Raw genomic sequence first — 13,219 nt, 5'->3', positions numbered from 1 at the left:
CTAGAAAAAGTTTAATACTTAAATTTGAAATTATTTTACTTTTGAAAACACATGTTTATCATTAGTACCAACTATTGGTCATTCACTTATTTAGACAGAAAGAGTTTATAGAATGCTCTTCTCAAATATGACTATAAAAACTGCATGTTATCAGGTAGCTGGTACTATGATAACACCTCCAGGAAATTGTGTCCACTTGATATAGTCAACCCAATATTCTGCATATGGAATTGGGTAATTAATTACCATTGTTTGAACTACTAATCTTGAGCTGCATACTCTATTAAGTTATTGCCTACAGAACTGGGTTGAAGAAAGCTTTGACTTTGTGTGTAACTGATTGGTATGGCACAAAAAAGTAAGTTCTACTGTAGAACTGAGTCCAGAAAAGAAAAAAATTCCTCCAAAATAGTATTTCACTGTAATAGTTTAATGCCCATCATGTGATATTAATTCATCAGCTCTGCAATGTGATTCCAAGGCTTTCATGGTATAGATATCCTGAGGCAGTTCTGACTTGCGTCGCACAAGAGGACGATCTTTTTTCTGATCTTTCTGTGCCTGAAATAAAAATAGAACAAAGTGGGCTAAAAATATCAATTACTAAACAACTACTTAATATTTCGTGCACATCAGTATGTTGACTTACGGGAAAAGAAATGAAAAAGTTTATTCTTTCCCCTCTTTACCCCACCAGCTATCCAGTTTCAAGTCTTTTTGCTAAGAAGGAAAATCAGAAACAACTAACAAATTCCAAGCTATTAGCAACCATGACATTACAACCACAATTATCACTTGGTAACGGTTTCAAAAACTAAAATTATCCTCTATCTTCTCAATTGTTTTTCATTTTTTAAGTCTCTGTATGTAAGACAAGTGATTTTAAGTTTTTTCCATACTTCTCATTACTTGCACTATTCACATATCTGAAAATTTAAGGTTCTGTTCTGCTGTATTATTTTACTGATGCTCTCTTAAAACCAGACAGTATTTCTATCAGAGTATCTGCAAACTATATAATGGCGTCTTTAGATAGCCCCTGTGTCTGTCTCATCTACCCTAATTTGCTTGTTAGACCAATGATGTTTATTCATGTTCTATTAAAAAAGCCCTTATAAAAGCTGATTGGTTTTTACTTAGCCATTGATTTACTGGCACGTTCAAAAAGCTAATAAATCACGGTGCTTAAATTTTATTGTAGCAAAGAGTATTCACTGAAAACATAGTCTGGTGCAGAAAAAAATTCCTGGTCTACTTTCCGCAGTCATTCCATCACCTCTTCAGAATGGACACTCTTCTACACCACTAACCTCTGGCAAAAACCTTAATTTCACCAAAACTGTATAGAACTTTACATTAGTTCCTCACTTCTTAAGTTTTATTTCAAAAATAACTAAGTTATTTAGTCAGTCCTTCTCATTGGCTTTTTTTTAATCCCTCTTTTAAACTGGTAACTGTAACACCTTGTTTTAGCATCAATTTCTGATGGTAATTAGCAAGGGACACATAACCATCTTTCCATCGTCCTCTCCACCCTGCTTGCTTCCTGCAATACTCTAATCCTTAGTTAATCCTTCTTCTGCCCGGTGACCCAGACTTATCAATCCTCTTGCAAGCTTTACACTTTTCACAGACTTTTGCAAGTTTTTCTAATAATAAGAATTCCTGTTTCAAACTGTTCTATTAGCTCAGTTAAGATCTTTGAAAAACAGGCTTATAACCTTCTAGTCATCTCATTTGCTTCTTGCACACTTTCTAATCAAGGAAAAGCAGGAAGGCATTCACTTGGAGAGATGGCTAAAGAATGCAACCCAATTTTCAGAATTTTATTTAGTTTACAATTTGTTTCTTTTCCATTAGCATCACATTTTAATCCCCACCCCTTCTAACAATTGGGGCGGGGAGGGGGAAATCGAGTTCATCCATGAGTGCAACGCACTCATTTTCCAGCTGGAACTCTATCAAATGAAGCTGTATATAGCCCCTACACCATAGCCCTTGAAGCTAAACTCTTTATAGAAAAGAAGGTAAGACCTATGTAGGGTCCTTGGTTTTATTTTGGGTTGTCATTACTTTCTGCACATTTTATATTGTATAATACTGGCTGAAATCCCCAAACATTTCCAGCAGCTGGGACTGGGAACTATGTTCTTAACTCCTTGACCAACTAGTAGTATATAGTCAAACTGGCCACTTTTCTTCTAGAACTAATGTCAGAGAATTCAGAGCTAAGGAAGTATGAGTTATAATTCCCTCTGATCAAGAGAGAAAGTGAACCAAGGTCTCATAAATCTTGAGAAAATGGTTATGGAAATAGCATAATAAAAGATGAACACTACCATCAACACAACTCTTAAGATGAAGCAGTACTTGTGGTTTTTCAACAATCCTCTATGTACCTCTCTCCTGTAGAACTGGTTCTAGGCTCTGGATCTAGTGAAAGGAGGGCCCTCTCGCCGTCACGTGGCCTGGCTAAACTATCCAAGGTCTGAGAAAGGCAGAGGTTTAGAAACTTTAATAAGCCCAGTGCTCCCCACTGGCTAGCTCTAACCAGCATTCCCATTCAGGGGAATGCTGCCCTCATTCATTGCCCTGGATGGGCACGTAATTCAGCCACCAAGATTTACATGTAATGCACAGGGTTCCAATCTAGAGACAAGCGTTGTTTTTTAAAAAAAAGAAAAAAAAAAAAAGCCATCATTGAGCATGTCTTGTAGGCATTCCAGCATTTCTTTAGATTTCGACCTTCATCCAAAATGCCATAGTACAAATAATAACTAAAATATAATCTAAAATAAAATCTTGCAGGATAATGACACTGGAATTTTAGAAAGTGATGTAAAATGTTGTGTTGACCATATGCTTATTTTTATTAAGTTTCTTGTTTGATATATTAATTCAAATTAACAGACATTATCTCTGATCTCAACCAGTTTTTCCAGCTCCAGATCATTTCTCTGGTCTTAAACTTTGCTGGATTTAGAGATATTCATATTAATGACATTCCTACCAGATGTCTTAGTGGTACTGCAATGGTAACAGAACACAAAAGATGGTGGACTGAGGAAGAAGACTCATGAGTGTGCAAAACAAATGCACACTTTACACATTTTTTTCAAAACATAGTAGCTTTACCCACTAAGACGACTCTGAATAACAAAAAAATACAAATGTCATTACAGAATCTGAGTATATTTTATACAAGCTTTCCTTATGAAAAACCAAACTGTTCATAGAGAAGAGAACACAATGTGGTAGATTTTACCCATATTTTTAACTATCTTTAAGGCACGATCCATCTTCCCATCATGACACACAAAGTTATTTTTAAATGAAAAGAAATTAAAGTTTGTGTAGAAGAAATGTCAAAAGAGACCATGCAGCAGATTCCCAGGCATTAGAAATAGAATACTGTATTCCTGGCTGCTACAGTATCACTTAAAAGCAGCAGCTCTAATAAAGTTTGCTACTCTAGGATAAATTATTGCAGGTCTGAAAATATAACCCAAGTTTATATCTATGATTAACAGTCACTTAAAAAAAACATATTTCAAAAAAATTCATAAACTTAGAGTACTCAGTTATCTTCCCATGGCTTTACCTGACAAGCCTCTTCTTTCACTGTCTTTTTCAGCATCTGCAAATCTTCAAGTAAAGGCCCATCTGTTTCCATTGCAACAGGACTGTTCAGCAAACTCGTGTCACTATATGTTGGGTACTAATAAAATGCAAAGTGTTAAAACAATCATTCTTAGTCGTAATACCAAAATACTAAGAGTGTATTTGAGCATTTGAATGATATTAGTTATTTGAGATTAGCCTCGGTATCTCATGCTTTCAGGCAGCAAGTAATACATTTTAAAATGAAGCTCCAATACTTTCACTTGGCAGAAACTTTCTGTTGAAAAATACGGTCAGAATACAAAAAATATGCTTTGATTATCTGAGACTGAATTTTTTAAAATTCAGATTTTGCCACAATTGAATGTCTACTTTGGCAATCATTTATCTGAAACCTTATTGATTTTACTTTCTGGGGCAATTTTGGGTTGGAAAATACACAGTTAAAAGGCCAAATACGGTTAACAGAATTTAAAATAATTTCAAAACAAAATATTAAACTTTTCCATCTTGAGAAAATCAAACAGCCATAAAACTCTTTTGGGAATAATAGTAAAAAAAAATCTTGTAAAAACACTTGTACAGTATCTAAAAGATTACTGTACAGTAATTTCAATATTTTAAATTATATTTTAATGTATGATGAGGTGTATGTGGTCTTGAAATCAAAACTCATTTATGAACACACACACACACTTTTCCATCCATTTTTACTCATAAATATTTTACTATCTGAATGTACCAATAACTTAATGCAGATGAAACATAACAGAAAAAAAAACCTGACAGCAAGGATTTAATTAATATAATTGTAATGATCTAAAATCTTAAAATGTATTTGTATGTTATGCAGTCAGGAATAGCTCTGAACAACAAAAATTGTCAGTAATTAGTCAAATTAAAAAGTTAACAGAAATTCCAAGGGAAAAAAAAAACAACACCTTAAAAATCTATTATATAGAGTGCTAAAAGCATTTATATCCTTACGTCAATTCAGTGGAGCACTCAGTTTTCAAATTAATAATTTTTATTTTAAATTGCTTCCAATTATTAGCTCTCTTCAAGCATATGACACAGAACATACTGTATACAGGTTGTGTTAACCAGTTTCAGAAAACATACAGAATTAGAAAAAATTACTTGGGAACAAAAGGAAATCTACACTGTAGAACTCTAATTTTTACTACTGCAAGTCAATCCCCCCTATATAGCCAGACATGCAATAGTTCATCCTATGGGACAGCAAATGACAATATATATATATATAAAAATATATATATATATATATATATATATGAAGTCCTCATCAAGCAAGGCTTTTGTACGCCTTATGTGACTAGAGGAATGCTTTGTCACTGAAAGTCAATTACTGCTTTCTTATGAATGGTTCTTTTTTGATTAGCTGATCTGTTGTCAACTGACATTTTGTTTAACAAATTTTATTTGAGCAGTTTAGTAATTGTTCCCTGAAAAATGCCACAAGAGGAAAAAAAATTATTTAATTCCTCCTTAGAAAAAATAGATGACCCCATCTTTTCTGCTTTAAAATAGCAATGAGATCATAAAATGTCCCACTTCTGTTTATAGAGTACCCTTACTTCATCTTCCACCACTTTAAAGTCAGCTAGATGATACTGGAAGGATACAGTACAGTAAGTTTCTTACTGCAGAATAGTAAAATTCTGGCTGCAAAGTAACTGAAATGTTTGGGCTTATTTTTTTTCTTCTGTAGCAGCAATCAGTATGATTGAGATAAAGGAAAACTGGCAGCATTCTCCAAGCAAATTAAAGGGGGAGGGGGGGGAAGAGGACCACCCAAGCCAAACCATCCCCATCTCCCATAATTTCAAAATATAACGTATAGTCAAAAGGACCTTTGCTTCTTTATCAAAATTTCAGTTACATTAAGGAATGCCTGACAGGATGTTTTCCTTTTAGGAAGAACCTGAGGTGCAGGTTCACCAGAGCGGCCCAATGCGAGTAGAACAAATGCAGCAGACAAGAACGTACAATATTATTTTAATCCGTTTGACACAGAGGAAAACTGACCGGTCATAACTCACAGTTTGCAGAAAGATCTCTTTTGTTATATATTGTTTGCAATACAGCTTTTCAAGAGAAACCAATTATGGCATCTCTGTATTTTCCATAATTTTGCACAGTAACTTTTCAAACGACAATACAGTATATCTCCTATTATAAGAAAAGGAAAAAGTACTTCATATCATATTTTTCAGAAACTTTTTTTTTTAAAAATAATTACTTGCACAAGAGAAAGGTTACAAATTTTAAAAGTACTTTTATTGTATATCTTTCATAATACAATTAGTGAAATTGCTTTATTTCCATGATCCATCAGACCTGTTTCCCCCACTGTTATTTAACAAAACTAAAGTATTTAAACATGAACACGTTAATCTTTTCTAAATACCTGGGGATTTGATTTGGCTAGATTTTCTATTTTAACCCATGCTTCTTCCCGTTCCTTCAATTTTAGTTTCTCTCTGAAAAAAAAAAAAAATTAGAAGGAAAAATGGCAAAATAAGCTTGGTGAACCTTGCATCACAACTTATATAGTTTCTTAAACATGAAGAAATTCACTAGAAGAATTCAACAGAATAAATTATTTAGCTCTGCCTGTTTCAGCCCACTGCCCAAAATATCACTTACTGTTGACAGGACAATTTGCATCATGGCAATACCCGATGATCGCAAAGCAACGTGAAAAGGGAAAAAAAAGAATGTATTTTCTCATGAAAGCAACCAACTGGCTGATGCCAGTTTAATAACTGTATATTATTCAAGGAGTCAAAATTAAAACAGAAAGAAGTCTTGATTTATGTTCAAAATGTGTTTGTGTTTTAACGTTATCATATTTGAATTCTATACTGAAATATAAGAAACTAACATCTGACCAGAAATAAGGGCAGAGATTCTTACTGTCTGCCCAATGGCTTCAGGTAAGAGTTGAAAGGAAAAGGCCCAGAGACATTTTGAATCAAACACCAACAGAGAAATACCCGACAAAACCACACTCATTCAAGGGAGTCACAAGGCAAGAAGGATGACGTGGGATGCCTTTTTATTTTATTTATTTAAAGTAGGAAATGTTTGTTTCCTTATGTCAAATATAATTAAAAATTCTAAACTCTAGGGGTTTTTTTCCCTTTCTTACAGATAATCTTATTGCAGAGACTAGAATGAACACCTGTTTGAAAGGTGGTACAGTTTAAAAGAACGTCAAAAATGCTCTCAAGCTTCAATGCTCGATCTCAGCATAGAGATCATCCAAATGCAAAAAGAGCAGTTCTATTCAAGCACATACACAATTTGCCTCCAACTCTCAATTAAGCTAAGTTTGGGCTGGGGGGGAAGAACTCTTTAACTGCACCCATTTAAGTCTGTGTGCGGTGAGGGAATTTTTTTGGTTTTATTATGATGTCCCTCAGCACTCTGCCTGCCTTAGTTCACACTCAAATGCCACTCAAAAAAAAAATCCCAAAAAACAGAGAAGAAAAGATTTCTTTCCCAATTAAAAGGAATTCTACTTATTTGCTCTCAGGGAAGAGAGAGTTATATACTACTTTTTTAAAAAAACAAATGTTCACATTTTGTTACCTATAAACATACAGACATATATCTTAAAAATTTGTTATACTACAAGCTCATTTCTACTTAATTTGTAATAAGGAACTTCAAAATGTAGACAAATCAATCTACATTAAGAATCTGTATTACTTCCAGTATATTGGTTTAAAATAGGTATATAATTTGAACCACTACTTGAAGGAATCCCTTGTTATTTTGAGATGGAAAATAAAATTCAACTCCAGGTATTTTCAGTACCCACTTTCTAATCACACTCTCCAGCCCCTAAAATGAGAGCCAAATGAGTATACTTCTGGATCTCACTTTACTAGGCTTTATACTGAATATTTAAAAAATTATGTCTATTTTTAAATTTAATATGATTGGAAAGAGAGGAACAGAAGATAAGTGACTTTTATGATCATAAAAGTTAGCTGCAATTTTGGGCATAAACCAGAAAAATTCTAGCTTCCAAATCCCTGCTCTGTTCACTGGCCTATGCGAGGGTATTCTAAACTCAGCAGGATTCTTTGGGGAAATAATGTACAAATGCCCTGTATTACAACAGACTAACAGCTTTATTTTGGGTAATTTTTTTGAAAACATGCACATATGCTCACACACAATGCAACACTGAAAAATACTGGACAAGTGTTTTGGGAAGAACTGAGTGACAACATGAAAGAAAATAACACTGGGTAAATAAAGCATGCTAAAAGAAATACAGGATGTAAATTAAACCGTTGCACAGATCTTTTATGCTGGGCTCCATGATTAGTAGTGTCCCTCTCAAAAAAAATAATTTTTAGGAAGATGGTGACCCCCAGCAGTATTAGGTCAAAGACTATATAAAGCAACCTATTCTTAAGAAGATTTCAGAGTTCATATATAACAAGAAGTTTCACTGAGTCAATTTTGAGACTGCTGTACTCTAATCAAATGGGCAACATCCCACTAAAGACACAGTCGTTTTTCAGAGCTAAAGCACTCTGAACAAATGATTCAAGAACAGACAGACACACTGACATGAAAACTTACTTCAGTTTTTCTGCTTTAAATTGCTGTGTGCAGTCATCGAACAGTTTTTGGTTCATCTCCATGAAGAGTTTCAGAGCATTGTATATCAAGCCATGTATTGTCCTATAAGTAAAACTTCTGGTTGAAACTCAGAGTACTTTAAACTTTGAAAGCTATTTTTTTGGTCAACACATACTAAAATTATCAACTTTGAATGCAGTTTCCTTACTCTATAATACAGAATCACAGAATCTTCTAGGTTGGAAGGGACCTTAAAGATCATCTTGTCCAACCATCAACCTAACTGACAAAAATAGACACCCACACAACAAACTAATCACTTACTACTAATCACTTACAATTTTGATGTTTGAACTTCATTTTTCACACTATGTGTTATCAATACAGGACTAGTTTTGAAATTTAGTGGCTGACACTAATCAAACTAGGGTTATTAGAGAAAATGCAAGATGACATTAAAGATCGCAATGTAAGTAACTTACTGCCAACCGACAAATTCAAGGAAAAAAGAAAAAGTTAGTGATTAAAAGGAGCCTAGAAAAGATACCATTCATTTTGAAAGCCACCACACAGCAACAGCACTCCCTTCAACACGATGATGCCAGGGCTCGTTAGAAAAGTGAGGTGGAAAATGTCAGAAAAATTAAAGAAAAATAATCTGTTTTAGGAAGCACTTTTACAGAGCAATTTACAGTTTCAGTCCGTAATGTATCGCTGATCATTAAATCCAAAAAAGCAATCAGTTAAGTGATTACTTTGTATCACACGAGTTACAAGTCAGAGTGCAGCTGTACTGGGCAGCACGACTTCTGCTCAGAATAAAACAAATGCATGGCCTCAAATGCTGGAAAAACCACCCGAGACCAACCCACATGTGCCATGTACATTGTGTCACTGGATCAGACTGTCATTCATCAGTATTTTATTTGTTACTGCTTCCATCCAGTGACAGCAACCAAACGCTTTAACGTCACTTAATCTCCCGTTTCTTTTCTGGTGTTTAGTGGCAGATTGATTACTCATTCTTGGCCAACCCACCAGTGGTCCTCAGCTCATGGCCAGCACCAGACTGGGAGACCGTCACCATCCCAGCAGTTGCTCCATAGCTCAAACAAAGAGGCACTTTACAATGGAACAGCTGCAGAAAGGAGCTGACCAGGACTGTTCTCGTGCCTAAGTACTGTGGTATTGTGGGGAAAACAAGCAAAAATAGTCAATGGAGAAAAAAAAAGAGAAAGCAATCAACAAAAAGGGGGGAAAAAAAAAAAAGGAAAGGAAAAAAATGACCTGATCTACAACATATTCCACGAGAATGCAGAAGAAATGCAAATCAGCAAAGAGGTTAGAAATCAGAAAATAAAGTTAGTCTTCAGAGGTATCTAAACTAGAGATTAATGCCAATTTTGCTTCATATTAATAAAAACCATCATGGATCAGATGCACTAAAACACTGTTTCTTGTTTAATGAAAAAAGGAAAAACTATCTTCCTCAGTCTCAGTATTTTCCTAAAAATTTTGACAACAGCAGTCTCCTCCTTATCCAGCTACTTTATCATCATAAACAGCTCAACAGACTGTTACAACAACTCAAAGATCTGAAACCCTCTTAAGCCTAAAACTAAACATAAGTAGTAGAATTTTATTTCTACAAGTGTTCCTTACTTGTTCCAATGCGTCTTTGAATTCCGGTACAAGGATGGAAACATGATGGGTAAAATCTTTGCTGCGTTATCACTAATTAAACTCATAATATATTCATTATTCCAGTAGTACAATGCTCGCTCTGCAACCTAAGAAGACATGAAAAAAGGAACACTTCTTCAGAAAATCTCTTAAAGAGCAAATAATTGAAACATTTGGCAAACATGAAGGAAAGATAAGAAAAGTTAAAACTTAGATTTGGATTCTTCTAGTGCAAATAGGAATCATGGAGCTGATGGAAAGATGGAAAAATTGCTTTTTCCTTGACAGGGACATGATTCAAACTGTAACCTGTGAACTCTGAAATTCAAGCAAAAAAACATTTTTCGAAAAAGAGTATTTGTAGAACTCCATGACAAGTAGTGAAATGCAAACACGACGTACCAAAAGGCTTCAGGTACTTCTGAAAACAGAGCTTTTAAGCTTTTATGTTAAGCGTAATGCTGAAGGGAATCTCCCAATACGAATGCACATACCACAACTCTTGAAAAGAATCCAAAAAAACTTGAAACTAAGAAACTAAACTTGAAAAGCTAAACATTTGCATCTCTAAAATTTGACACAGAATTGAAGATTTTTGGCAACAAACAGAATTAATTATGATGACTAACAGTAGGCAATACCATTAACAAGTCTGCTTTATAAAAAAATCCTCATATTATTGTACATTTAGTAAGTACAGACCTGAAAGTGTGGGCTGGACACGCATTTGGCTAGCTGTCTGAAAAGGGGCTCCATAACTTTTACAAATTCAGATGGTTCAATAACATCTAAAATTTCTTCTAGTTCATTTAAAAACATGACTTCTTTTGGACTGTGAGTCTTTGGCCAGTATTTCAGCAGTGCCATTACAACCTGTAGAGAGAAAATTAACATATTCTTCATGGTAATTTGCACTAAAATTATGTCTCATTGAGAAAAACGGTATTTTAAACAGAACACAAAAGTCACATTTCTTGTACCCATGTGATAGCAGCGATCATATATAGTTCAGTGTCACAGAAATAACTGACAATAGGTCTAAAAACATTTCTTCAGAAACCAAAGTTATATACTTAAAAGGCACGTTCAAAAATAACGATCAAAAGACTAAAAAGAGTAACCTGACGTCTAACTTAACGTGATCATCAAATCACTGTGCAAATTTGCTATTATACCGTGGGGAAAATTATCTGCTGCTTGAGTGATAGCAGCTTTCAATCTCCAATTTCTTGGAGGCGTACTCCAGAGCTCAAGAAACTGAATTCTAACACTGTATTTTAAGTAAAGATTTATTATAAATATTCAAATTGACAAGCGACTGACTATTCTAGGCACATTGCTCTTAAATGTTGAGTTTTATTTAATTGACTCTGTTACTATAATCACAGTCTTAACTTTCTTCGTGATTATGAAATCATTGATCCAGCTTGCTGAAACAGTTTCTGCCTGGCAAACCACGAAGACTCAAAAGACAGGTGGGAGAACTGTGGCAGGATACAAGGGGGAGACAACTAAGGGATCCACAAGAATGTGACACAAAAGGAAGTTGTCTCCCAGCTGGCTCACAACTCTGCAGGAACAGTCTATGCATCTGTGGGAAATGTTTCTGAAGTCTAATTGAAACACAAACTCTCTCATCTATTGAATATGTAAGTAGAAGAATTTAAGTCTGAAAAGCGATACTAGGTTAGCAGTTAAATATATTTACACATTGTATAAGTTATCAACTACATCATAATTTATTCAAGAATCTGTTAGGAATTTCTGATTTAAGGAAAATGCAAGTAGACACAAAATTTTTGTTATGAAAGGATGATGATTTTTTTTTCCCCAAATATGTCCTTTTTCAAACCAAAGTGTAAGATATTAAAATAATTATTTTTATTTTTTTAACTATAAACCCTATTTTCCATCTGTGGCAATTTGGCATCAAACAATATTCAAATAGGAAGACTTTTTTCTTCAAAGGTTATTTAGACCATGTTAGATACTTAAAAATGACTGGCATAGCAGTCAATCTTAAATTTAGGTATTTTTGATGAGAAATTAATACAACCTTGAATGTCTAAGTTTATAAATGCTTTTGTTTTGTTGTTAAAGATTAAAAGGCCATATAAAGAACAAAACCATGCCGGTATCTGTCTAGTCCTAGATGTAGAACTGGAGAAAAAAAAAACCCAACACCCAAAATGGTACAAGCATCTTGAAAAAACTCTTTTAAAATAAAGTTTCTATTTGTCTTTTTATATAGTTTAGAAGCTGCAATGATCCATTAGCCTTTCTCTCAGACAACAATATTTTTCTCTCATTTAGGAGAAAAAATTTTCTGAAATTGAAGACATTTTTACAGAAGTCGAGCTTTTTATATTTAAAAGCTATAAGCAATATTTAATATAATCACTGACAAGACAACTGCATCTTTCATGTATGTATTGTTTAACCATGAAAGCAGACACTCTGTCCTCAATGAAGCCTTGAGAAATTTACGCAGACTTTTTAATAAGATGTCAAAAAGTTTCATACGACAATCATAAAAGGAAACAAAACATTTTATTTTGTAATGACCAGAATTTTTGAAGGGGAATTTAGTACTTCAGTGATGCACGTACTGAATTTTTAAAGAATGTTGTAATGGTGTACTAATTTGGGATCAAAAAGGGAAACAGACTTCGAAGTGTATTAGTTTTGATTTTTACTAGAAAATTGGTAACATCCTAGCTGATGTCTGGAAGAAAGCTAAGATTTCAAGATCTCATCTAGCACCAATGACAGAATGTCTGAGATTTGATATCTTAAAGGCTCCAAGTAGAAGAGAGTTCTTGCTCAGCTGCATAATTTGTTTGTTTCAGGAATCCCAGTTTCCATTTTACAATGGAAATGGTTATAATAATGTGCACTTCTATTAGTAGTAATCATTTTACTTAGTGGTTAAACATATTAGTTCTTACTACTTACCTACTGAATACTGGGTGTAATGAGGCAAAACATTATATACTATTGAGGACAATTAGAAGTATTCATGTATGCAATTATGTGCAGCCAGACCAAAGTCTGGTTTTGTCTATGGTCCAAACTTGGTAAACATGAACAGGATCTGACTCAAAAGCTTTGCATCAGTAGGTAGCTCCGTGTGCCAGAAATCTGTGTTCCATCATAACATCAGTCTTTCAACAGAACACAGAGCACAGGCAACCTAATTTCTGACTAAACTGCTTCTGGATCAACCATCTCATATCGTCAGCCAGAACAAAATAAGCAGAATAAACTCTGGTCTGTTTGCAAAAGGTTG

General features: G+C 34.2%; 1 protein-coding gene across 1 annotated transcript in view; it reads right to left on the bottom strand.

The window, feature by feature from the left end:
- Positions 1 to 409: 409 nt before the first annotated feature.
- The window catches only part of PPP2R5C (protein phosphatase 2 regulatory subunit B', gamma), a 61,623-nt gene continuing 48,813 nt past the window's right edge, over positions 410 to 13,219 (bottom strand). Inside the window, exons 10-15 of the mRNA XM_014957555.1 lie at positions 10,633 to 10,803; positions 9,910 to 10,037; positions 8,248 to 8,349; positions 6,053 to 6,125; positions 3,602 to 3,718; positions 410 to 561 (exon numbers count right to left, since the gene is read on the bottom strand). Coding sequence (XP_014813041.1) covers positions 430 to 561; positions 3,602 to 3,718; positions 6,053 to 6,125; positions 8,248 to 8,349; positions 9,910 to 10,037; positions 10,633 to 10,803 — 723 coding nt within the window. The 3' untranslated portion in view covers positions 410 to 429. The remainder of the gene's footprint in view (positions 562 to 3,601; positions 3,719 to 6,052; positions 6,126 to 8,247; positions 8,350 to 9,909; positions 10,038 to 10,632; positions 10,804 to 13,219) is intronic.

Source organism: Calidris pugnax, unplaced genomic scaffold (genome assembly GCF_001431845.1).
Source record: "Calidris pugnax isolate Ruff unplaced genomic scaffold, ASM143184v1 scaffold211, whole genome shotgun sequence".
NCBI lineage: Eukaryota > Metazoa > Chordata > Aves > Charadriiformes > Scolopacidae > Calidris > Calidris pugnax.
This window is presented reverse-complemented; position numbering and strand designations above follow the sequence as displayed.